General features: G+C 38.9%; 1 protein-coding gene and 1 long non-coding RNA gene across 4 annotated transcripts in view; one reads left to right on the forward strand and one right to left on the reverse strand.

Moving 5' to 3' along the window:
• Positions 1-27,901, reverse strand: part of grm2b (glutamate receptor, metabotropic 2b) — a 54,704-nt gene that overhangs the window by 1,765 nt on the left and 25,038 nt on the right. For all 3 annotated transcript variants that reach the window (XM_052101313.1, XM_052101311.1, XM_052101314.1), the window contains 3 exons: positions 13,779-14,616; positions 12,094-13,157; positions 1,606-1,786 (listed from right to left, as the gene is read on the reverse strand). In XM_052101313.1, coding sequence (XP_051957273.1) covers positions 1,606-1,786; positions 12,094-13,157; positions 13,779-14,616 — 2,083 coding nt within the window. The remainder of the gene's footprint in view (positions 1-1,605; positions 1,787-12,093; positions 13,158-13,778; positions 14,617-27,901) is intronic.
• LOC127625897 (uncharacterized) lies at positions 16,588-20,801 on the forward strand. The gene is made up of 3 exons (XR_007968381.1): positions 16,588-16,888; positions 17,206-17,343; positions 20,401-20,801. It is a non-coding gene; the product is annotated as an uncharacterized LOC127625897 (long non-coding RNA).

A 27,901-nucleotide genomic window follows, 5' to 3' on the forward strand; every position in this document is an offset into this window, starting at 1 on the left:
TGAGTACAATGCACATCCCTAACCTAAGACTTCAGCCTAAACCTAACTAATAGTTTCCTAAATGATAGAGAGGTGAACAAAACAGTCTTTACCCTTAACCAACATGTAAACATTACCGAAAGAGTTTTAAAGGGCAAATTCGACATAAAAAGCATATTTGATCTGAAGCAACCTATTCATTTTGTATCACTTCAATGATACTTCCATTTCACTTTGAGCATCCATGGCTGGTCTTAAACCACGGTCTTCCGAGTCCGTTGACCAACACTGTATCAGGTGAACTACCACGCAAGCTACTTGTATTGTAAAATGTGTAAATGTAGATGGTTCTGTAATACAAGTGTTAAAATGTATTGTTTTTCAAATGATGCATTAGAGTAAAAGCATTTTGCTATAATAACTTAGAAGTGTGTAAGTAATAATTGTGTAAGCAGTAAATTTGTAGCGCTTATAGTGTTCATTTCTAAAGGAAACAGCAGCCAAATATAAAAAGTGACTCATAAAACTCAGTTTGCAATGTGCATCACCACTCTTGGCACAGAGTACTGTAATTTTAAAAAGAACCATTCTTTTATGTTGTTGTAACTGGTAAACATTTAGAAAGGAGACTGCGAAAGGCTGGAACCAGAATGGAAAAATTTAGTTTCTGCTCAGAAGGAACCAAAATGAAAAATATTTAGTTTTTAGACCCTGCTTTAAAAAAATTTAAGTAAAAATGTATTGTAGTGGAGATTATTTATGTGATAGTTCACCAAATTTGATTCCACTCGGCGTTGCATAGTGAAATGTGTCAGCGACCAATTCATAACCCAACGCAAGTATGCGCTGCATTCCCGCAAGCGCCGCTAGAGAGGATTTTCTGTTTTCAGTCAACAACTGTCATGGCGGAGCAGCATTTCGAGGAGAGTCTTGCTGAACAAGTTAGATTATTCAAACATATTTATGACCCCCCCATCCCCTCTTCATTCGAATAAAACAGTGATGGAAAATGCTTGGCAAGAACAGCTGCCTTCAAGAATCAGCTTCCCTATTTTCTGATAACGACACTAATGAGTAAATAGAAACAACTACAGGATCGATTTGTCCAAGCCAGGAAGAAATGGAAAGGCGTCTGCAGTGGAGATGCTGCAAATAGCTATGGATATCCAGTCATTTTGGACATGTTGGGATGGCTTTATGACTTCATAAATCACTGGACCAGAGAGTAAAATTTTCATGATGCCTAAATTGGCCCCCTTGTGGTGTGAGGTTTGTAACTGCCAGAGCAACGCAAAAGCGCACGTAAAGTTTGTACAACAGGGCCATGCGTTGGCCAAGTGCTCGCGTATTTGCGTGAAGTATGTTTCAGCCTTTAGTCTCAATCAACATTCACATTCATTGCATCTTTTTCCAAACAAAGAGATGACTGAAGTTGTCGTTCTGCCTAACATCTCCCTTCATCCCTTCAAGAATTGCAAAATGTAAAACTTTTTAATAAAAATCAATTCAGTTTAATTTGACAATTTATGTAAGAATGGTTTTACGAACGATTTACACAGAGATTTGTCCTTGTGTTTCATGAATGAATTTTACCATAGAACAAGCTTTGGAATGAATGTGGTCTACCTTGCGAGTAGGTGGAACTTGGTGCAGTGGCTGCAGTGGAGAATCGGTTATCTTTGACCCTCAGTGTGGTCACATTTTTCTGCGGCTGGAAAAGGATGATGTGGATCTTGGGGGCAAAGAGGCAGCCGAGCACCACAGAGCCACTTAAACTGACAGAGATGCACATGGTAGTGGTCTGCACCTATACGGGGAATAAACGATTTGAACATGTTCAGACAACTGATAATAGCAAGTGATAACATTGTCATGCAACAATTTAATAGTTAACTAAATTTGTTTCACTTTATCGTAAAACCTTTCTAAAGACTTGTACTTAAAGCTTGACAAAAATAAATTGTGTAAAATGTATGTACTGTATACATTTCTTTAACACATTTTTTTTTATTCTGTTTGTTTTTAATGGATACATAGGAACAGATTGTGAAGGAAAAGCAGTCAACGAGTGTCCATGATGCATGGGAATTCCTTTAAAAAGCTTTACTGTTGGGTACACAACAAAGTTGGTTGAAGAAAATGTTTTTTGTGTCTTACTTTTCTGGGACTTTGAAATATAGTTTCAGTGTGAATCAAAGGTGAAGTCATGTTGTTCTTGCTTCAACCGTTCAACAGACGACGCCATCGCCTCCATCTGGCCCTCACCCACCTAGATAAAAAGGACTCATACGTTCGAATGCTGTTCATAGACTTCAGCTCAGCATTCAACACAATCATTCCTCAACACCTGATTGGAAAGCTGAACCTGCTGGGCCTGGACACCTCCCTCTGCAACTGGATTCTGGACTTCCTGACTGGGAGACCTCTGTCAGTCCGGATCGGGAACAGCATCTCCACCACCACCACACTGTGTGCTCAGTCCACTGCTGTTCACTCTGCTGGCTCACGACAGTGCAGCAATGCATAGCTCAAACCACATCATTAAGTTTGCCGATGACGCGACCGTGGTGGGTCTCATCAGCAAGAACGACGAGTCCGCATACAGAGAGGAGGTGCAGCGGCTAACGGACTGGTGTAGAGCCAACAAACTGTCTCTGAATGTGGACAAAACAAAAGAGATGGTTGTTGACTTTAGGAGAGCACAGAGTGACCACTCTCCGCTGAACATCGACGGCTCCTCTGTGGAGATCGTCAAGAGCACCAAATTCCTTGGTGTTCACCTGGTGGAGAACCTCACCTGGTCCCTCAACACCAGCTCTATTACCAAGAAAGCCCAGCAGCGTCTCTACTTTCTTTGAAGTCTGAGGAAAGCACATCTCCCACCCCCCATCCTCACTACATTCTATAGAGGGACTATTGAGAGCATCCTGAGCAGCTGCATCACTGCCTGGTTTGGGACTTGCACCGTTTTGGACCGTAAAGCCCTGCAGAGGATAGTGAGGACAGCTGAGAAGATCATCGGGGTCTCTCTTCCTTCCATCAAAGACATTTACAAAAAAACACTGCATCCGCAAAGCAACCAGTATTGTGGATGACCCCACACACCCCTCACACAAACTCTTCACCCTCCTGCTGTCTGGCAAGAGGTACCGAAGCATTCACGGCCAGACTGTGTAACAGCTTCTTCCCCCAAGCCAGCAGACTCCTCAATACTCAGAGACTGGTTTGACACAAACACACGCACACACGTGTCCTGAGTTGCACTTTAATTATTGTCCCTTTATACCTGGCTGCTACCTCAAATGCTATGTGCATAGAACACTCATCTCATAGTATGTATAGTTTACAGTATAGTTTACATTTGGCATTTATAGAAACTGTCATCTTTTTGCACTACTGTGTACTGGTCAGCGCTGCACTGTCTCTCATTGTGCCTATTGTCCTGGTAATTTTTAGTAATTTATTGTACTGTCCCGTACTTTTTGCACACATTTGCACGTGCACTTTATATAGGTATGTTATTTAGTCTGTGTAGTCTCATGTGGTTCTGTGTTTGTTCTATCTTGTTTTATGTAGCACCATGGTCCTGGAGGAACGTTGTCTCTTTTCACTGTGTACTGTACTAACCACTTGACTTGACTTCTTATGCTGCCTTCATGTGCTTTCAGAATTATCCTACTTCCAACATTTGAAGTGGTCATTTTGAGTGTCGCGTTCAAGTACTTTGTTGTCAGAAAGAACAGGAAACGTGGACGATGCCAGGTTCATTCATTCATATTTCTTGAGGAACTTTAATTTTGACACGATAATGGAATTTAGGTCAAATACAAGCTATTTTCACGGTGTAAAAATAACATGCATCAAATGTTTGCTGATATACATAGAGTAAATTGATATGACAGAAATGGCAAGCGCTAACAATTAGCTGTATTTAGAAAAAATTTATAATAACCCTTCATTCACTACAGAAACCGTATTGTCCTCCGCCATGTTGAAAGTTTACGTCTCCCTTTTTGGAAACTCAGGTATCAAAATGATCTCAGAGTTCCCCAGTCGTAATTACGACTTGAGGGGTTGTTCATGTGCAACATCCAAGTGGGAAACTCGTAAAGGCAGAATTAGAACTTGCAAGGATGTTGGGCAAATTATGAAATCAATAACTACTGGTCAAACAACAGGCAGAAAAATTATGTCTTGAGGTTGCTATAAGTCATATCCCTCATTCGACCTATAGTTTGTTATGATGCATTGTACAATATAAAAATGCTATGATATCAATCTTAGCCAATGATTTAATAAACAATATATACTGTTTAAAAACATAATAAGGCCTCTGTTTATCTTATATATTTTCTAACTTTTGTAAAATGTTCCAGGCAATAAACGGCCTTGGTAATATTTAAAACAATTTATTATTACATGTACTATTAGTGTTTAGATCTGATAAGATAGCATATTATGTGAGGAACATGGCAAAAAGTGTTTATGAACAGATATTCTGCCGTTTTACTTTGATTTATGTGTAAGGAAATAGTAGATGTTGTTTTAGCATCTCAATTTCTTATTTCACCAGGAAACTGGTAAAAAAGAATTTAGCTAAATCGTAGTTATAGTAATATAATTCTATGAGACCGGGTTGTATTTTTTTGTTTTTACTCACTGCTTCCACAGACAGAGAGCAGCTCAATAAATAAATAAATACAAATCTGCCAATTTTTTCCCCGTCTGGTCAAATAAATCTTTTAAATCTAATTTCTGACACTTAACCTTCAGATGTGGTTCTATCTCCCCTCCATCCAAAGGTTAACTGGCTCACACTACAAAGCACTCCAACACTGATATTGACACCACTATCCTGATCCTGATCCATCCTGGTATTATTATCTCTGGATGAAGTGTGATTGTGTCTGAAAATTGTTTACTCTAGCGATGCAGGAAATGCCTCTCTCTCTCTCAGCCTGGGGGTGTTCTTGATGACCGTGTTTACTGTGTCGCTAATAGAGCTCTGACATCTCTTGCCCAACAGCAATGCAAGTCTCCTGATAAAATGTGATAGGCAGCCCTCATCCCTCAGATAGTGTTTCTATATTGACTAGACACTTGCATCGCTTTGCTGAATGTTTGTGCTGGCACATTGAGTTTGTCTGGTTAAAAGAGCCAGAGGACAACACTAAAAGTAATCTCATGTTTGTTGTTGTAGAAAGCATCAAGTCAGTCTTGAGTTTTATGAGGAAAAAGTAGCAGAATAGGAGAGAAGCATATGTTTGTAAATTGCCACTGTCTGTTGACATTTGTAATAAGCATTAGCAAACATGAGAAATTATGTTTTAACCTTTGGTAATATGAAAATGACTGCATAGTAAAGTGCATGTTACTTTTTATATTTTGCCTTTTGTACATTTCACAAGACAACACTAGATGTAGTGCAGATTAAAGCGTGGAGGTTTGTGGGGTAGCTATCTTCTCTGTGGCATAAAGGCCCCAGTATTGTTCATACGAAACTGAAGAATGAACAGGGTTGACGTTATTATGAATTAAATATGGCAAAACAAATGTTTTTTTTAGTGGTATGTAACAGCTTGCCAGCACAAACTTTCAGGAAAACTTTGTACCTGCTGTTTAATACTTTCATATTTCCATTGGTCCACGTCATCCTTATGTGTGACCTGCAGCTCCACCTACTATGAGGCCAATAACTAATTCCAGTTAAGTTGCTCAGTGAGTTAAGATCAGTCAACATGATCACACCGGCATGCAGAGTTATGAGGGAGCTGGTGCAAATTTACACAATTTAAAATGTCTTAAATTCAGTTTTCCAAAATGTAAGGTCATAAAAGTCTTAAATAGCTTAAATGATACAACAAAAGTCTTAATTTTTATTTAAAAAAGGGTCTTAAATTTGGGGGAGGAAATTCAGGAATCGTGATACGACCTAAAGTGATTATCATACTTCAAAATAATATGATTTAATTAAATAAATGTATGCGCAGCATCCTTCTGAGTGAAAATACGGCTCTGTTGTATATTCTCTTCAAACACACGGGGGCTTGTGAGTGATTTCAGATGTTGCAGAGCAGTTCCCAATCATTAAGCCATATCAGAAATCTATAACAAGCTATCACTGAAGATCAACTGTTGATCATGAAGATATAGTGTTGATGAAAAATGACAATGTTAATTTTTAATTGTTTTTATTGTAATACATTGTAGATTATTGAAGGAGTGTACATTTTATTTCCCTTATCTGTTTGAATGAGCAGCTGGAAGAAGTGAAGCGCAAACATTTCAAAATAAGAGTCCCCTGTGTATTTCGCAGTTAAAGTGCCTTTAAAGTAAAAAGTTCCAGGCTATGAATCAATAAAGTGCATCTGGAATTTAAATACACTTGTAGCCTCTGTCTAGCCCTTTCCATCACAGGAAGAAAAGACTAAGAACATTTAATATAGGCTACTTGTTTAAAAAAAACTATTGGCAGATTAACTGGCTTTCTTTCAACACATTATCAAATCAGCACAATCCAATATCGGTCAACCCTTAATTTGTATTTATTTCTATAATTGTACATAAACCAATTTTAATGTGATATATGTGGAAAACATGTCTGATATATGTGTTTTACTGATAAGCAATGTTACAGCCATGTTGAATGTGTGCCCCTGAATGTTTAAGTAAGGGTCTGTGATTCATTATTTATTTTTAGATTGTGTTGGTTTGTTTTGGTATGGGGATACGGTATTAATTTATTTGTTCAGGTCTTGAAAAAAGTCTCAAATTTGATTTTAAAAACTCTGCAGGAACCCTGTTACATACATCTTTATGATCGTTTGCATTGAGGCACTTTCCGAGAACATGTCATGTGATTTTTTTGGGGGGGGTTTAATTAGTCTACAAAAGGAAACAAATTTACTCTAATACTATTAAGTACCAATTTAACACTCATCTTTGCTGTAGTATCAGTGTCATAATAAGTAAGCCAAAGTCAGCTGGTCGCAAAATAATCCCAGACAAGGTGATCAGGACCCTGTTGTATTTACTGGATGGTTGTTGATATGTACTGTAAATGTGTAGTTAAAGATTCAAAACATAAGTTTTGTTGTAATTAATAGTATTTTATTTTATACAAAATAATTAATTACTAATAATTATTTGTTAAAAAAGTCTGTGTAGAGGGAGTCATGTGACGCCATGCGAGGAGCGGGCATGTAAACGACGAGCTGTGGACTTTGCTAGTTTGTATATATTTTTATGCTATAATCTGGCGAGATTCAATACACCCTGCTAAATATCTGTTCTTTAAAGTCAACATGGCAAAGAATTCAAATTCAAAATTTGCTCTGGAGATATTAAAAGACACTTACGTGCTCAAGCTGAAACCTCTGACAGGCCCGCAGACCAGGGACTCGGTTTGGATGGTGCGGCGGGACACATTCAATGTCACCTGTCCAACATGTCTATGATCCTGACAAAAGTTGTTGCTGACTTAGAGGATCTTGCTGTAATACGTAGAACGATTATGGCTATGGAAACTAAATTCTCTGAGTTGGTTACAAGAATCGGGGACGTCGAGAGACGTATTGATTATCTGGAGTCATCGGAGAAGGAATTAGCTGCTAATCCACTAAGTATCTTTTGCATTGACGGCCAGATTGAGAATGGATACAAAGGATGGCTGTAAAATATCTACATGCCCACAACAAGCGATGTCTTTAATAAAGTTGATGGACTGAGGAAGTCATGATGTGTTTCTTATGTGGCCTCCAAGGAACCGGGACGCCTACTTTGTTTCTATTTGTGCTGTTTCCGCCTAACGGCTGGAGATTGCTTTGTGGAATTTTTTTTGCAGGATTAGCATTGGAAGGATTTAGTCATCTGCTGCACTCATGAACAGCTGGCTCACTGAACACTCGTTTGACTGCCTGAAACTGAACGGCTTGTTTTTTTTTGCTGGTTCTGCTAGCAGCTGGAGCTTGTTTTGTGGAGGAACACACCTTCAAGACATTTTTTGTGAATTAATCTACACCTTCTTTGTACAACAAACTCCAGCTAAAAGGAAGAATAAAAACAAAGTATTTTCTGTTATGTAATTTTGCCTCACAAAATTTGGTATGGTTGGCACTGTTCGTGTGGGGGGTTAATGTGCACGTTTTTCTTTTTCTGTTTGTTTTGTTTGGGGGAAGTTCGGGGTTTGATTGTTGCACTAATGGGGAATGTGGTCTTTATAATCTTGTTTTTGACACAGAATAATTTTTTTTCTCATTTATGAAAATGTCAAATGTTAATACGAGTGGATTATCTTTCACCACCTGGAATGTGAATGGGTTGGGGCATCCCATAAAAAAAGGAAGGTTATTTCTTAAGCATAAGATATATGAAATAGTGTTTCTTCAAGAAATTTGGGAAGATATGGGGTGGGCATGTTTTCTTTAGTGCTGGCTCAAGTAAGAGCAGGGGAGTCATTACATTGATAAGTAAACAGCTTCAATTCAAACGTCTCAAACAGATTAAAGATAAATTAGGAAGAGTCAGTGTTGTTTTAGCAGAAATTCAGGGCAAAGGTTCATTTTGGCTAATATTTACGCACATAACGCTGATAATCAGGGCTTTTTTATAGATCTTGAAGGGATGTTGCATGCAAAATCATCGAAATCCAAAGCACAAGAACTCATTGAGTTGGAAGGGAATATTAAAAGTGCCGAAGCAGAGCTGTAGCGCCGAATGTTGTCTGATGGCCTCAGAGAATTGACCTGATTGAAATAGAGGTTACTATTTTGTCGTGGAAATTGGAGTTTTGGTTATTCAGGGCAAGACATTCATATTTTGAGTCGGGGTACAAAGCATGAAAACATTTGGCTAGATATATAAAGCAGAGAGAGTCTTTTTCTACTATTCCCTCAGTGAAATACCTGCCTACTGGCAAGGCCATAGGGCTTTGCCGCTGAATTTTTTAGATCTTATGCTACAGAACTGGCTCCACATTTGTTAGATGTTTTGTTCTGCCAACAATGGCACAAGCCCAGATCAGTCTGATTCTTAAAAAGGACAAAGATCCAAATGATGTTAAAATATTGTCAAACATTTTGGCTAACCGATTAAGTAAAGTTTTGTCATCTCTTATACATATAGATCAGGTGGGGTTTATTCGGGGCCGCAACTCTTCTGACAACATTAGGTGTTTCAACAAAATCATGTGGTCAGTGGTGAGTGATCAGACTCCGGTCGCTGCCATCTCACTTGACGCCGAAAAGGCCTTTGATTGGGATTATTAAGATTTTGAAAATATGTGGGTTTGGGAATACTTTTATTGGATGGATTAAGTTACTTTATAGACACCCTGTGGTGGCAGTACAAACAAATGGATACATTTCAGATGACTGGATAGGGGCTCCCAGCAGGGTTGCCCTCTTTCCCCATTATTGTTCCGTCTTGCCCTGGAACCAATAGCAGCCGCAATAAGAAAGGAGGATGATTTTCGCTTTACGCAAATTATATTTTATTATTCATCTCTGACCCAACTAGATCTTTGCCTTGCCTCCACAGATTTATTATTTCCTTTTCTAAATTCTCAGAATAGTCAAGTCAAGTCAATTGGGCTAAATCCGAAGCTTTTGCTCTGACAGCATACTGCCCAGTAACAGGTCACCGTTACTGGGCAGTAGTAGCTTCCAGTGGCCGAAACAGGGCATTAAGTATTTGTGTATTTTATTCCCAGCAAATTTGTCTGATTTAGAGTTAATTTTGACCCTTTAATAAAAAGGTTTTCGAGCGATGTGGGCAGGTTGGCTCCATTACATTTAACAATGATTGGGAAGGTTAATGTTATTAAAATTAACCGTATTCCAAAATTCAACTACCTGCTACAGTCACTCTTTATAGATAGCATAGCAAAGTCTTTCATTTGGAATGGAAAGCGTACCAGATTAAATTTCAGTAAACTGCATAGGCCAATTGACAAAGGTGGGCTAGGCGTATCCAAGATTTTGTTTTATTATTATGTGTTCTGTCTCAGACATTTGGATCATTGGTCGCTTTCACCTGAAAGAGCCCCTCCCTGGCTTTGTATTGAACAAAAAGTTATTGGACCTATTTTGCCATTGTAAAGCCTTTCTATCAATCTAACCAGAGAAGTTAAACTACACCCCATTATTTCACATTTGCACTCGGTATGGACAAATGTGTCCAGAGTGTTTAATTCTGATATTTATCTAAATGTTGCCACAAGCTTATGGCTGAACCCTAAACTATGTATTATTAAGTCCCCTTTCTGCTAGTCAGAGTGGATTGTGAGGGGGGATATTACACTCTGTGACCTATATGAGAGTAGTGTGTTGAGATCCTTTGAAAATTTGGTTCAACATTTTGGGATCCCCAGATCTCAGTTCTCTAGATATCTACTGCCGTGCCACTTGCTCTGTACTACTTTCGGGACTAGCATTCGCTCCCCTAAAGTGGCAGATACTATGAGAGTGGTGATTACTGCTTTTGGAAAAGGTCATGAGGCATCAGTGTATTACTCCCTGTTAATTCAGAGTCTGGGGGATGGAACCTCGGCCACTCTCAAGAGATTATGGGAGAAAGATTTAAACTTGGAATTGGAAGAGGGAGAATGTGCTGGAATTCAAAACAATTTCAAGACTGGATCTAGAGACGCGAGGGTGCTCCTTATGCAATTCAAGATTTTACTTCAGTTCTATTGGACAACCTCTAGATTGTATAGGCTTGGTCTTAAAGACACACCCACCTGCTGGCGATGCCAATCAGAGGATGGAGACATAACCCATGTCTTTTGGGGGTGTGTTGAGATTCAGGAGTTTTAGTTGAAGGTTCAGAGTCTGGTGTGACTCTGTGCGATTTATTTGGCACTTGGGGATCATTTTGCCCCAGACTCTGTATCATTATCATTGACATTGAAAATAGACACATAAATAGTTGGGTCTTAACCAGTGTCATGATCACCAGACAGACCATTTTAAGGGGTTGGAGGTCAGCTGGAGCACCCACCGTCAGGAGTGGTGCTCTGAGATAGGAAGGGTGGCGGCCTTTGAGGAGGGGTCATTTAGAAGAATGGGGAAGTAAAATGGGTTTGTGGGGAAATGGGGTGGGTATGTATATCATTTATGGATGGGTGATTATTTTTATTATATTTTATATTTGTTTATTTATTTAAAATTTTAATGTAATTTTATATTATAAATTTTTTTGTGTCTGTGTGTCTATATAATTTGCGACCACAGGGATGTTTTTGGGGTCGGGTTGGGGATTGGGGATTGGGAGGGAGGGGCAACAGTGGGGGTTAAGATTGATTGATTTTGTGTATATATGTTTTGTTTTTCTGTGTTCATTTATGAGAATCAATAAAAATTGTTAATCTGAAAAAAGTCTGTGTAAACAGACCTTTTGCAAGAATCTGTTCTGTTAAAACATGAAATGATCTAATAATTTGGTAACAGGCAGTAAATCCAATAAGAATTTATTTTCTTATGAATTTCCAAATATTTCTTCCTCAAAAGTACTAAAAGAATCATAAAGGAACTGGAATCACTAAGAGGAATTGCAACCGAAATCTGTAAATTCCTTAAGATTCCTATCCTTACTTCAGTATCTAGACTTTGCACTATCGGCATAAAGTCTGGTCCACTTTGCATATTAGTCTGACAAAGAACCGCACATTTAACAGGAATGTTTGACCATCACAGATATTGTACAGTGACCAACTACAGTATGTTTTGTTTTTATGTGCTGTTTGGCTTATCTGAAATTAATGATAACACTATAACAGACTGGCATGCACCTTGTAAGAACAATTTTGTTTCAAGGCAGACTGGTAAAATCCTGTGACCCCTTATTTGCAGAAGTTGTGTAAAGCCATTGAATTAGGGTTTGCCAGATTTAGAAAGTGCTTACGATTTGTGTGTGCAATATGCATCGGTCGGTTGGTGAACAGATTGTAGGTATGCTGTCTGAAGTTGAGACTATATTAGAGATAACTAAAAGTCATAGTCCAAGCAGGCTTATTGTTGTTTAAGTGAAGTTCAAACAAGTGGCTATTTGATTAATTCAATTCTGTCTGAAACTGGATGAAAACTTTGGATGAATACAACTTTTTGTCCGACTTACTCTGTAGTCACTGGCGGTGACATAGAAGATGGGCTGGAAGGCCAACCAGATAATGCAGGTGGTGTACATGGTGAAGCCAATGAACTTGGCCTCGTTGAAGTTCTCCGGACACTTTCTGGTCTTGAAAGCATAGAAGGTGCAGAGTATGATGAGGATGCAGTTGTAGGTGAGGGACACCAGCATACTAGAATCCAGACTGTTGCATTTCAGAGTCACTGCATCTCGTCTATCTGGGCCCACCTCTTTCCTTACCCCTGGTGCCTCAACCAGGAGCCAGACGAGGGCAACCAACAGCTGGGCTGAGATCAGCATGGCGCAGATTGCCACCTGAGAGGCAGGGCTGATGAAGCGTGGTCGCAGGGCACTGTCTCGTGCCCCACCAAATATTCGTGCAATCCTATTCGTCTTCGTCAGCAAAGCCGAATAGCAAACGGCAAAGGACGTCCCGAGGCCAAGACGACGCAGAGCGCACACAAATGTAGAGGGTTTAGCGATGTAAATAAAGGTCATGGCATAACACAGGAGCACACCAAGCAGCAGGATGTATGAAAGTTCTCGACCGCTAGCTTTCACCACCGGAGTGTCATTATTTCGGAAGAAAACCCCAGCCACAGCAATCGTGCAAAGCATTCCCAGACAAGAAATGGTGACCGGTCCCACTGCCCATGCATCTGACCAGTGGATATACTCCTCGGGAAGCTCATAACAACCTGTCAGGTTGGCGAGGGGCCATTCTCCAAAACCACAGTCCACACAGGTAAATTCATCTAGGAGATATTGGTGAGGCTGGCATGGGATACAAATCCAGCAGCACACGTCTCCAGGTTGCATGCTTTTAGCTTCATTGGGTTGACACGGGTCACTGCACTGGGATGTAGGTACGGCTTCACCAACCCAGGGTACCATACTGGTATTGAGCACTAAGCCCTGTGCCCAGTAGCCCACCTTCCTGTACACAAATTTATTCTCCTCTTGGCGATAGTTAAAGATGTTGTAGCGACCCAAGCTGTCACCCAATGAGGTGAACCGCACCACATTCTCAGTGTCGGCAGGTCTGAAAGGTGCTGAAAAGGTAAAAATAAGATGTCTTGTTTAAATGCAGTATAACCAGAGTTAAAAACTTAAGGTACATTTTCTAGCAGCTTGACCAGAAGCCATTGAGTTGCACCTATGACATTAGTTCAAAAGTGATTAAATTCACCCCAAAATGAACTATCAATTAAAATGTTTAATTTTTTACTATTTAGAGTATGTATCTGTAAAAGTAACATTCATATCCAAATGTGGCAACTATAAAAAAAAATGTGTCTTATTCATACTAAAATACAGCATATTGTCCACTCCCAGACTAACTCTGAATATCCTGTCTAAGATTGCATTCACGTTTATAAATGTAATTATATCTGATACTTTCTGTGGAAAGACACAACATGATCTGAATTGGAAGATTGGAGATTTTGATGAATACAAATTATGGGTTAGTTCTAAATTTAGATGGATAATTGAAGATCTTCTTCATAGGACTGAAGGACATGTACTATTGCAAGAATATGTGTTAGTGCAAGAAATGGGACCTTAAAGTTAATTAAAATAATGAAAATTCTATCATTACAATAGTGACTGAGACTTACATGCTTCCTTGCAGGTAACCTGTAAGGTCTCATATGCTTGCCAGTTCTACTCACCATCAAACTTAGTCTTGAGTATAAACTCACGGTAGAACCTCTTCCCATTCACTGGCTTCATGGCATCGCACACTTTCGTGGTGTTGGGGCACACAGCTTGGAGCATGTTGTGCAGGGCGTAGGCCATGGCGTAGACTGCATTCACCACAAACATGATCTTTGATTCTGGCTTGAACAATCCATTCCTCAGGCTATTACTGGCACAGCCGTGTTCGTGTAGGTTACAGCTAAATCTATGCTCCCAGAATTCCCTGAACCATGGGTTGCGTGTGTTTAGCTCAGGTGTGAGCTTGGTAAAATAGTCCTCAAACTCCCGTATGGAGTATGAGGATAGCTCAATTGTGAAGGCCCCATTGGCGGCTTTTTCGCTGCCATGTACAACACTCTCTTGTGCCCCCCATCCATCGCTAGCCACCCAAATGAAAGTAGCATTCATCCGGGTTGCGGCCGAGAGCAGCTCCCTAGCATCCTCGCTTTTGGTGAAGAGGATCACGACTCTGGCATTGGCTTTTTGGTGAAGTGACCGAATTATATTTTCGTAGTTCCCTCGGTTTACCGAGCGGCTGACTTTGACTGAAGTTGCAATGCAGATTTGGCGCACTCTGGCCTCTTTTTGGAAGGCATCGATACCCGTTTCGCCGTAGTCACCTTCTGAGGCTACAGTGGAAACGTAGGTCCAGTTGAAGTAGCGTAGGATCTCAGCAATGGCTTTGGCCTGATAGAAGTCTGGTGGGACAGTTCGGGCGAAATAATCATAACGGGATTTGTCGCTAAGCTTGGCACTAGTAGAAGCATAGCTAATTTGGGGCATCTGGAAGAGTCTAAGGAGGTTTGCCACCTGTACAGAGATATATAAAAATGGCCATTAAGCAATAATACCTTTGTACAACACCATTCGCAACAGTGAACCAAGTAAATTAAACACCATGCACTGAACTAAGGTTTCTAAAAAATTACAAAATTATAAAGCACATGAAAATAGATACTTGTTTGGCCTCTGTTCAGCTTTAGAGTTTATACCATTATCTGAAAGAACCTCGGTTCTCCTGACATGATCACATGGGAATACGACATGTTGCTATCGACTATTCCATTACCCTGACATCGCCCCCTTTCTGCTGAGTTACAAGCGGCATCTCCAATCAGACATTTTTGTATCAATTCAAAAGTTGCACTACTGATAGCACATTGTGTAAGCAGCCAAAGAAACATGGTTTCAGATCACATAGAAACCAGGAAGTTACGGTGTTCTCTTAATCAATGATGAATGCAATTTGGAGGTCGCACTCTCGCCACTGAGCAGAAACAGTATTTTTCGTTTTTTGTACCAGTTCCAGCGTTTCGCTGCCTCCTTTTCCAATTGGTAACCGGTTAAAAAAATGAAAGAACGGTTAACAAGGTTTTTTATTATTATTTTTATAAATGACAGTACTCTATGCTAAGGATGGGTGTTGTATCAGTTGCAGTGTTACCAAATCTATCTCTCAAAAAAAGGGACCTGATCTGGAAAAATATCCTCAAAATAAGGGACTTGCCTCAACTAATATAAGTTATAATTAGAAATGTGGGGGACTTATCAGCATAGAAATCATAACACGCAAAGTATACAGTAAGTAGCCTATATAAAATATCGTCTTTTCAAGAAATGTATTCTAAATATTAAATATATCCCCAAAAATGTCAAATATTTAAAAAAATACATCTTGCCGTGCCTGGGTAGCTCAGTGAGTATTGACGTTGACTATCGCCCCTGGAGTCGTGAGTTTGAATCCAGGGCGTGCTGAGTGGCTCCAGCCAGGTCTCCTAAGCAACTAAATTGGGCCAGTTACTAGCTTAAGTTCAGAGAAGAGCCTCTTTTTTTTGGCAACAGGAAGTGGTATGATTCCGAAAATGTACTGTAATAAACTATTTAGACTGGTTTCATGAAGAAAAAAAAATTTGAAATTCGGAATTAAATTAACCACTTATTAATCGGTTATGTTTTCCCTCCGGATGAATTGAAAGGGACTTTGTTCCCGTTTTTGGTTATGTTCTGCCAAAAATTCAGGTTGTTTTTGGTTTCCCCTCAAACATTCCTGTAAATTTACATGTACAGTAAATTTAGTAGTAGCTTACTAGGAATAGCAGTAAGATACTGTTTTCACAATGTATTATGGGTGGACTTGGACGATTTTAATTGCATGATGACCAGAAACAGAATGATACTGTTATTTTTTTTTTTTTGCGTGTGCATTTTTGAGGGAGACATTTTAGATTTTCTGCCACATTTATTTGCAACTTTACCTGTGATTGTATAATTTCTTAGTTATCTATTACTAAGATTAAAAACATCCAGTGAAGCCACTATTGTTATGCAGATGACAGGCTAGCGTACTTTACTCAGGCAAAGGGGTGAATGAGCAAGGTATGACAGGTACTAGTTACACACACAATCAGTCTGCATTTGCTTCCGTCAAATCACACACGCCATCTGGTAAGTAACCTAAAGTTACACAGTATATAGCATGCACATTTTCCTAAATGTCACCTTAGTAAAAGAAAAGTGGGAGATAAGGAACAACAAAATCAATGACTATTTTTACATTTATGTATCTTGTGGTTACACTTTTAACGACATGCATATTCAAATTGTGGCTGGTTTGAACGCAGTACTTTTAGAGGCATGAAGAGAGGAACATGCTGTACTTCGCTCTTGCCCTTTCTCTAAAAATACTTTTTGTTCTCGAGACTTGAGGGCATCAATAGCTTGATAACAAGAGAGGTTTGCTACTCTTTACATTATGTTTCTCTTGAAGAGGAGTTGTCAGAATGTAGTTCATCTCCTAATGGCTCACTTCGCAGAAAGCCAACAAGGACACATCCTTCAACAAAACGTACGTTTATATTCATATTCATACACAGTATTTATTGTTTTACAGTATGAACAGCTGTTAAGAGTGGAATATGCCTGTCTTCAGAATATCAACAACAACTAGCACTTTCAGCTTTTTATTTATTCGTTTTTAATCTGCAGTTACAGTCAGTCATCTCAAATTGTTATCTTTGCCATTAAATGTCTGCCACTCCAGCTGACATTTAGAAGATGGGTAATCTACCTGTGACCCTGCTTGGTAAGTAGGCTACATCAGATTAGAAAAACGTACAGAATTTTGTTTCACTAAAACAAAGTTCTCAGTTCTTCAAAGGATAGTCAAACATAAAGAAATGAAAATACTGTCATCATTTACTCACAAAACCATATAACTTTCTTTCTAGTGGCTGACAGCATCAGTTATCATTTACTTTTATTGTCTGTTTATCAGTTATCTTGGAAGATGAGAGATGTGTGACATTGTCAGAGCTGGTATAATTTTCCCACTGTCTTGTCTATATCCATCTTTCCTAAGAACATTAATTAAACATTAATCTATTTATTCATTACTTTAAGGTCAAGGCGATATACTTGGGTAATGGATGAAAAAATGGTTGGTCAGCATTGAAGGCCGAATAATCTGCGAGTGTGTGCAGACAACTTTTCTCACTGGACTTGCCAGGAGGAAGCATCCACACTGGAAGTCTTTAGAAGGTGACAAGCTTGCACTTGTTACTTGTTTGTTAAATTGTCATTAATATGTATGATGACTCAAAGGAACTGCGGAACACAAATAATGATATTAGGTGGTGGAGCGTGTCAGCTGCTAATAGCAGGGTTGGTGGTTCGATTCCCGGCCCACACGACTCCACATGCCGAAGTGTCCTTGGGCAAGACACTGAACCCAACGTTGCTCCCAATGGCAGGCTAGCACCTTGCATGGCAGCTCTGCCGACATTGGTGTATGAGTGTGTGTGTGAATGGGTGATTGGGACACAGTGTAAAGCACTTTGGTAACCTCTAAGGTTAAAAAAAAAGTTTATAAGTGCAGACCATTTATAGGTCATTTTATTTGTAGCTCCAAATATCACATAAAGGAAACAAAAGTTTCTAGCATTTAAAAGCATATGACTCCAGTGGTTAAAGGTTTAGTTTACCCAAAAATGAAAATCCTCTCATTATTTACTTATCTTTAAGCCATCCCAGCTTTCCCTCTTCAGTGGAACCGAAGTGAAGATTTTTACAAGATGATTTCCGTTCAGTTTGTCCATACAATGCAAGTAGGTGTGTGCCATCAGACTGCTGGCTGTCTGACAGTCCAAAAGGCATATTTAGGCAGTTTAAAATTAATCCACATGACTCCAGTCGATCAATTAATGTCATCTGTAGCAAACCAATAGGTTGGATAAAAAACAAATCAATAATTGAATTTTTTTTTACTTTAAATTGTTGCTTCTGCCAAGCGCTGTGTTTCTGTTTGAAATGAACCAGTGGGGTCTTAGGTTCATTATTTAGTGTGGGGCACAAACAATCACTTAACAATCACTTAACAATCAAATATTTGACCAATAATTCCAAATTCTGTCCATCATTTTGGCAGATAAATAAGAAGCCAGAAAAACATTTTAACCTAGTGCATCAGTTTTGACTTCCTTCTCTGTCCCTCACATTCCCGCTGTCCATGTGCCCTGTTTATTCCCTGGTATTAATATGCATACATGATGCCACACAAACATCCCTAATGATTTAATCTCAGCACAAAACACCACTAAGACGTGCACATCAACGGCAAAAAGCTCAAGTGACCGTGAAAGTAAACCACAAATAGGCAAATCCTCAAAGGGTGTGCATATGATCTCACTAACTTGAATGAACAGCATAGCATAACAAAACAAATCAAGATTTCAGACTCCCAATATTTTGCAGTAATTGTAGTCTAATACAAAATAATGAATCAACAACACAACACCTCAATGTAATGCAATACAATTCATTGAAATGATGAACGGTGCACTTCAACTAATCCAACCAGCAGCACATTAGAAACTAATTTGCTTTTAAAACTTACCAATGAAGTCTACTCTGCACCCGGTAACTTCCGAGGCAGCTTGACATAAATATGGTCAAAGCTTTTGATTGGCTCTGGGGCAAAGGCAAACTAGACCCTCCAGCCATCATTGAACAGACGTTCTCCAGATCTCTGTTGATTAACATTGAGGATGAAGGGCTAGCCCCACGCATAGCAATGAGAACATTTAAATGGATTTTATGAAACAGACATTGATAATAATAATATTTCTCAAACGAATATTACTTTTTTCATGTATATAAAGTAAAACATGTTTAAGTTGCAGAAAATATATTATTTCTTAATATACATTTATGATGATGTAATGCAATTTGGCACCACCTCTGCCGGGGCTTAGCCCCACTTGCCCCAATGTAGAGACGCTGCTGAAATGAACTAACTATCACGTGACGTTCGTTCCTCTGAAGACAATTCTCTCAAGAATGTGCCATTGCACTTACGTCACCGATGCAAAAACTGCTGGCAGGAAGCGATTATGTAAATTTGTAATTATCTATTTGTTTTATTATTTTAAATGTTATTATTATATATATATTTTTTTATTTCCAATTTCTCCCAAATTTGGAATGCCCAATTCCCAATGCGCTCTAAGTCCTTGTGGTGGCGTAGTGACTCGCCTCAATCCGGGTGGCGGAGGACAAATCTCAGTTGCCTCTGAGTCAATCCGTGCATCTCATCACGTGACTTATAGAGCATGTTACTGCTGAGACATAGCATGTGTGGAGGTTTCACGCTATTCTCCGCGGCATACGCGCACAACTAACCATGCTCCCCACATAGAGAGCGAGAACCTCATTATATCGACCACGACGAGGTTATACCATGTGACTCTACCCTCCCTAGCAACCGGGCCAATTTGGTTGCTTAGGAGACCAGACTGGAGTCACTCAGCATGCCGTTGATTCGAACTTGCGACTCCAAGGGTGGTAGTCAGTGCCTTTATTCGCTGAGCTACCCAGTCCCCTATTGATTTATTTTTTACACAAACCTATCGGTTTGCTTCAGAAGACATTAACTGATCAACTGAAGTTGTGTGGATTACTTTTATGCTGCATAAATATGCCTTTTGGACCTTCAAACAGCCAGCAGCCTGATGGCACCCATTTACTTGTATTGTATGTACAAACTGATCTGAAATGTGCTTATAAAAATCTTCACTTTGGTTCTGCTGAAGAAGGAAACTCATACACGTCTGGGATGGCTTAAAGGTAAGTCAATTATTGTGACATTGGGGGCGTGGTCATGTGTCGGTCTGCGAGAGAGAGAGAGCGGTATGGCTCGTCACCTGGGTCGTCACCTGGGTCAGAGTGGGAGAGAGACACCAGAGCCTGTTCCAGAAGCTATATGTTATACTGTTGACCTGTTTGTGTGTTTGGCCACCGAGAGCCCTTTTTGTTTAAGCTTTGTAAGACACAGACAGAGTAATAAAATACTCACCTTTGACTGTTCGCTGTCTCCTGTCTCCTCCATTGCCCAGGAACGTAGGAACGTGTTACAATTATGAAAGGACTTTTGGGTTAACTATTCCTTTAAAGAAACAGTTCACCCATGACTTTCTTTCTTCCATGGATCAAAAAAGGAGACTTTTTAAAGAACATTCACACAAGCTTTTTCATGTTTGTGAGGAACAGTCCAAAATGTAATATTATTCTCTGAAAATCTTCCCCTCTGTTATTTTTCAGACGATTCAGTGAAATAAATGCTGAGAAGGGGACTAAGGCTGTGTGGAGATAAGTTGTGTCTAACTGGAAAAACAGTGCAAAAAACCCCAAAACAAACAGCGACCGTCAATCCAAAGGTAACTGACGAGGTAGAAGAGCTGAGAGGCTTTAAATGGGACTTTATTTAAAATGGAGCTGAAACTCCCCAACTCCCCAAAATGTGTTTTTTTGTGGGGGGGTGGGTATTGTATCGTGTTGAAGCCTAATTTTTATGTCGATTTGTACGCCATTTTTGTATTTTGGTTTGTTGACAGTGCTCTTATTTTGTAGCAACACAGTGGTTGCATTGATTATTAACTGTATCTGTTTCATCACGTTTTTTTTTTCGAGTCTTTTTCATTGACTTTGTTTCAATTTTGTAATCCACATTGACAAATACAAAATGTAGGGAATAAAATCTTTTTAAAATTGAGATGGGGTGGACTAGTATGTAATTTAACAGCAATAAGCAGCAAAAATACAGTTGTGTACTGTAGCTGTAAAAACAGTATCTTTCTGTTCATTTAAAAAATGGTCTCTCACTGTATTTTTACAGTATGATGCTGGCAACCACAGCTGCCAGTAATTTACTGTTTTTTTACAGGAATTATTTTTACAGTGCTGATTCTCACTCTAAAATGAAACTTAAAATTAAACATTTTGCCCCCAGTGGCAGTGATACATTTATCACTGCCACTGGGGGCAGTGATTCAAATTTCAGTTAGCACTGACCAATTTTAGCTGAAGAAATTTGGACTTACTGTCGACAGTAACCGACAGTACTGAAATTAACCAACAGATACCCTTTTCAAACTTGGTAAAAGCGAGACATAATACAAATATTCATAATCTTTTTTATTTTATTTATTTGTAATGTTTTTGCCTGTAAGAGGGAAAGATACAGATTTTAGGTCTTTCTCAAACAGACCGAATTCTGATCACGGAAGATAGGATAAATGTGCAACCGAAAATAAAATAATGTTAGGCATAGTATAAGTTTACCTCAGGGTATGTCACACCTCAGTAATGTGAATTGGATGCTGATGTTGATTATTTTTCACTGTAAATAGTATATTGTTTGACAAAGAAGAAAGAGAAAATTGAAAAATTTTCTAGCAAGAATGCAATAAATTTAGTTTGTCATAGTTAGGTTTGGTTCATGAAACATGAACAGAATTAATTTCTGTGTCAACATTATAAACTGATGTACTGTAATATCTTGTATTGTTGATGAACTAGGTATTTTAAGAAAGATATTTACTATTTCCATTTTTTTTTTCTTGTAATGACTGGCTGAGTTTTGGTGATGAAAGCCTGAGATGCTCATTACACTGCAAATTATGGTGATAGTAAAGTCACCAGGAATTTGTGAATAATGACAATACATCTGAATTCACAGCAGCACGTGTAGGTGTTTTAGATGCTTAAATAAGCCTTAAAGGAATGTTCCGGCTTCAATACAAGTTAAGCTAAATCGACAGCATATGTGGCTGTGGCAGGGCGGAGGTCGGGACCAGGTGTGTAGTATCACGACCCGGCCCCGCCCTCTGCCCTGCCACATTGGCATAATGTTGATTACCACAAAAATGTATTTCAACTCGTTCCTCCTTTTAAAAAATTTTTAAAAATCGAGGTTACAGTGAGGAACTTACAATGGAAGTTCCTCACTACACCACCACCATTGGTAATGGTGCAAATGTTCAAATTGCAGACTTTGGTATGTAGGCAAATCTGAGCACTTTTTGTGACTGTCGATATCTTTCCTGAAACTCCAGCTGAGACAAATGTTAGAATTCTAAGAAGTAGGAGACTTAAGCGAACATCTCTATTTGCTCTTCATTAAATCTCATTGTTGCTTAGAAGAAACAACCAAGATTGAGATACCAAATATATCCAATTTTTTATTTTATAACATATGGTACATTTGTTAAAAATTTTCGCCCATTGCGTAGGAAAAACAGAGGTCACAACCTATGTTTAAGGCCAATATTTTGGGTAGCATGATTAAAAAAGAATCACTCAATGGCTTAACAAAAATATTTGGCTATAGTGGTTGGTCTCAGCTCTGAGTTGATGGACATTATAGCTCAGGGGCATAGATTCCAGGTTGGATGGGGGGAGTGGTAATCTGCACAATAATAAAAACAAGCAAGTTTCAACACCCAACCAATATTTATACCATTACCAATGGAAACATGTCAATGCTTCACATTGCAATCCCCTCAAAGTTCAAGCCAAATCTATGCCCTTGTTAGAGCTAAAGGGCAGTGTAGTCACATGTCAGTTTCTGACAGGCACGTTTACAGAGCCCAGTGCATTCATGCCTGAGGGAGAGCAGACTAAAAAACAGAGTAAATCTGATTTATTTAGACAAGTGAAATTCTCATCACAGGCACAACACTGGTACGGCATCCGCACCTCTGCTTAATTCTACATTGTTGGGGCCAAACTGGAAACAAAAGTGAGAAAATCTGTGAATAGTGGAACTAAAATAATCATTCATTGTTACAGTGTAATAGAAAAACTTAATGTAGCCAAATATGTGTTTCATGTGGAAATATCTAAATAAATTGTGTTTAGTCTAGTCAAAAATATAATTGAAGAATTGTTATTAATTGGTTTATTACCAATTAACTGTCAAAATTAACGCATTAATGCTTGCGATTAATATAAAACCTTTAATGCGTTAATTTTTCTAAATTGCGATTAACACATTTTACGTTAATAAAGCATAAACCAGCAAAAACACTGGTGGAACTAAGGTGGAACCTTTGCGATGGATTAGTTCTTTCAATTAGTGAAACTCCCACTTAGACTTTGGAAAACGTTTAATTTTTACATGAATTGGTGGTATTTTAGAGCATTTCTATCTTTATACTGTGTTTTTTCTTACCCTAACATTTAAATTCACACAAGATCAAACCCCATCGATCCATTAGAAAATTTGAGTAATTGGTCTAAAGCAGAAATAAGGATTTAAATTATCTGTATTGTTAATAAGTGTGTGCTGTCGAGAAAAAATGATGCAGTTGTCAACACCTCAAAGGTGTCACTGGCTACTGGCTTTCACTTTTAGAGCTCTTCAGCATATGTTGATATTCCATCAACACATTAGTTTTTTGTTTTTCAGATGAAAAAGCCAGCAGGAAGCCAAACCTGTCAGAACGCCACTGAAGCATTTGACAGGGACAACCTGAGATTGACTATAATGTGAGTATTGCTGCCCTAAAGGGTAGCACTCAGGCATTGTAACATGGAAATGTAGACGTCGATGGATTTTTCATTTTAAGAGCAAAACAGACAGAGAGGTTTTTCAGCAAATCTTTTTGGCCGAGATAAAGCTGAACAAACCCCTGAGAACCTTATGCACTGTTTGGGTAATTTTTGTTCATTTAATAAAAATGGTTTCCATTGACTGAGTTGTACGAGACTTAGTGAGACTTCCTCCACCGGCTATCTAAACACACACACACAGGCTTGTTGGACTATATTAATGAGGACTTCTCATAGACTTCCACTGATTTCATATCTGGCTAATTATATTTTCTATTTCCGAACTCTGCCCCTAAACCTAACCATCAAACAAACATGTGCACATTACTAGGTTTGAAGATCGACATCATCTGACCCAAGTCTAATTCTGGCTACAGTGTGACAAAGTTTATGCTAGAATATTTATGTTTGTTGTTTGAAATAAATAACTAATTATTCTGTATTTTCTTTGTAACAGTCAGATTTGACTATGGCAGCATGGTCAGGTTTGACAGCACATTAGAGCATCATTGCAAAATATGACACTTCAAAACAAGTGTTTTAAAAACATGCCTCAGTTTGACAAATATTTTTTTTTTATTTCCAATGCATAACTTGTGATAATATCTTGAAATTACGTTTGTTGCAACATTGGCTAATATACACTCACCTAAAGGATCATTAGGAACACCATACTAATACTGTAATTGACCCCCTTTCGCCTTCAGAACTGCCTTAATTCTACGTGGCATTGATTCAACAAGGTGCTGAAAGCATTCTTTAGAAATGTTGGCCCATATTGATAGGATAGCATCTTGCAGTTGATGGAGATTTGTGGGATGCACATCCAGGGCACGAAGCTCCCGTTCCACCACATCCCAAAGATGCTCTATTGGGTTGAGATCTGGTGACTGTGGGGGCCATTTTAGTACAGTGAACTCATTGTCATGTTCAAGAAACCAATTTGATATGATTCGAGCTTTGTGACATGGTGCATTATCCTGCTGGAAGTGGCCATCAGAGGATGGGTACATGGTGGCCATAAAGGGATGGACATGGTCAGAAACAATGCTCAGGTAGGCCGTGGCATTTAAACGATGCCCAATTGGCACTAAGGGGCCTAAAGTGTGCCAAGAAAACATCCCCACACCATTACACCACCACCACCAGCCTGCACAGTGGTAACAAGGCATGATGGATCCATGTTCTCATTCTGTTTACGTCAAATTCTGACTCTACCATCTGAATGTCTCAACAGAAATCGAGACTCATCAGACCAGGCAACATTTTTCCAGTCTTCAACTGTCCAATTTTGGTGAGCTCTTGCAAATTGTAGCCTCTTTTTCCTATTTGTAGTGGAGATGAGTGGTACCGGTGGGGTCTTCTGCTGTTGTAGCCCATCCGCCTCAAGGTTGTTCGGTGTTATGGCTTCACAAATGCTTTGCTGCATACCTCGGTTGTAACGAGTGGTTATTTCAGGCAAAGTTGCTCTTCTATCAGCTTGAATCAGTCGGCCCATTCTCCTCTGACCTCTAGCATCAACAAGGCATTTTCAGCCCACAGGACTGCCGCGATACCGGATGTTTTTCCCTTTTCACACCATTCTTTGTAAACCCTAGAAATGGTTGTGCGTGAAAATCCCAGTAACTGAGCAGATTGTGAAATACTCAGACCGGCCCGTCTGGCACCAACAACCATGCCACGCTCAAAATTGCTTAAATCACCTTTCTTTCCCATTCTGACATTCAGTTTGGAGTTCAGGAGATTGTCTTGACCAGAACCACACCTCTAAATGCATTGAAGCAACTGCCATGTGATTGGTTGATTAGATAATTGCATTAATGAGAAATTGAACAGGTGTTCCTAATAATCCTTTAGGTGAGTGTAGCTCAGCCAATGAATGCAGCACTGAAGCCATCTATTGGCCATAGTTGTCATTTCATGTAATTGTTATTTTTATTCCAGCAGATGTCGCCAGAGATACATGCAATGCATCACATATTTTGATGTTTTGACAATCTTTCAATTTACTGAAATGAAGGATATTATAGAAGTGAAGATAATGGGATAATTGAGTAATTTTTAGGAAAAAAAAAAAGAAAAGATAAAAACATCTTAAAATCACAAAAGAAATGCATAACTTTTTTTCCTTTTTTACTTTATTTAAGTTGTTGTTTTTTCTTTCATAAAAAAAAACCAAAAACATCTTTATAGTTTTTGGGTCAAATTTGCCCCGAATAGTACAATTGTGTTTCTAAGACGAACAGCGCACAAGGATTAAACTTCAGTGTCTAACTTGTCTTAGGTTTGTGCTGTGGACATGATTAAAAACTCAAATTGTGTGACTTGTTGAGGAGAGGTTTGCTATTACTTTTCATATCCATTAGGCTTACCCAGCAGATGATAAAACACACTAGCAAGACTCTGAACACTTTAACAACCACATAGCAACCACCCAAACCACCCTTGCATTATAGCAGTGAGTTTTGCACAAGATAGCACTACTCAAATTTTCTTCAGAATCAAATCTAGTCCATAATTTATTTCTTGTCATGTCATTCTTGGTTCTAACAAAGGATAATCCAATCTTTAGCAAATCTTCTCTTATTTACAACAGTGAAAGGCTGGTCAAACACAAAACAGTTTTTGTTCTAGCAGTTAGAGAGCTCTGAAAGAATGAAGGATGTTTGACCCTGTCCTGAATGTGAGATGAAACCCAAATAAACAGGGTCAAGTGATGCTCTTTGGCTGCCCAACCTGTTTTCAAGCTTTTCCCACCCTCCTACTAATATAAAAACACCATCTGCTTTTTTCCCAGGACACTTTTTGCAAGTGCGACCGAGCTAAGTGGTGTCATTACTCTACGGTAAGGGCTGGAGTCTTGAAAATCACTAAATATGACAAACAAAGTGACAAACAAAATAAAAACAGACATTCAGATGTCATAGATAGAAAGACAGTCAGTCAGACAGACAGACAGAGAGATAGATTATAATAATATAATTCTGATGATCTTTTATTATGTAGGAATGAAAAGTATGTGTCATTTAATTGGCACTAAATACGCCTTCCTTTGTCTGTTTTTCTCCACTGAAGCTGTTGTTTTGTCATCCCAAAAACACCACATGCAGTTACAACCTATTAACATTTTCTGTGTCTCAGACCACAGCAGAGCTCTCCATATGAGTGTCCTCGACACACACACACACACACACACACACACACACACACACACACACACACACACACACACACACACACACACACACACACACACGTTGTGTTTCCATGTTTTATGGGGACTTTCCATAGACATAATGGTTTTTATACTGTACAAACTTTATATTCTATCCCCTAAACCTAACCCTACCCCTAAACCTAACCCTCACAGAAAACTTTCTGCATTTTTACATTTTCAAAAAACATAATTTAGTATGATTTATAAGCTGTTTTCCTCATGGGGACCGACAAAATGTCCCCACAAGGTCAAAAATTTCAGGTTTTACTATCCTTATGGGGACATTTGGTCCCCACAAAGTGATAAATACACGCTCACACACACACACACACACACACACACACACACACGTACACATGTTTGTTCGGCTATCCTTATGAGGTCTATCCATAGACAAGCATTTTATTCTGTAAAAACTATAGATTCTATCCCCTAACCCTGTCCATATAAAAGAAAACATATAGCATTTTTTATTATAAAAACAACTATTATAGAAAATACATTCTTTCAAATGAGGACATTCCTGGATGTCCCCAAAGGGAGGTTTTGTCCCACACTCACATGCACGCACGCATACACACACAGGCACACAGACACAGACGCGCGCACACACACACACACACACACACACACAGACGCATACGCACGCACACACATACACACACAAACACGTACACATGTTGGTGCGGCTATCCTTATGAGGTCTATCCATAGACATAATGATTTTTATACTGTAAAAACTAAAGATTCTATCCCCTAACCCTACCCAACCCTAAACTTATCCCTCACAAAAAACTATCTGCATTTTTACAGTTTCAAAAGAAACACCGTTTAGTATGTTTTTTAATAGATTTGAATTATGGGGACAATAGAAATGTCCTCATGAACCCCATTTATAGCATAATACCCTTGTCACTACCAGTTAGTAACCTAAAAATTTATCGTAATCGTAAACCACCCAAATACAGATACACTTAAAGGGACAGTTCACCC

Source organism: Xyrauchen texanus, chromosome 32, assembly GCF_025860055.1.
Source record: "Xyrauchen texanus isolate HMW12.3.18 chromosome 32, RBS_HiC_50CHRs, whole genome shotgun sequence".
NCBI lineage: Eukaryota > Metazoa > Chordata > Actinopteri > Cypriniformes > Catostomidae > Xyrauchen > Xyrauchen texanus.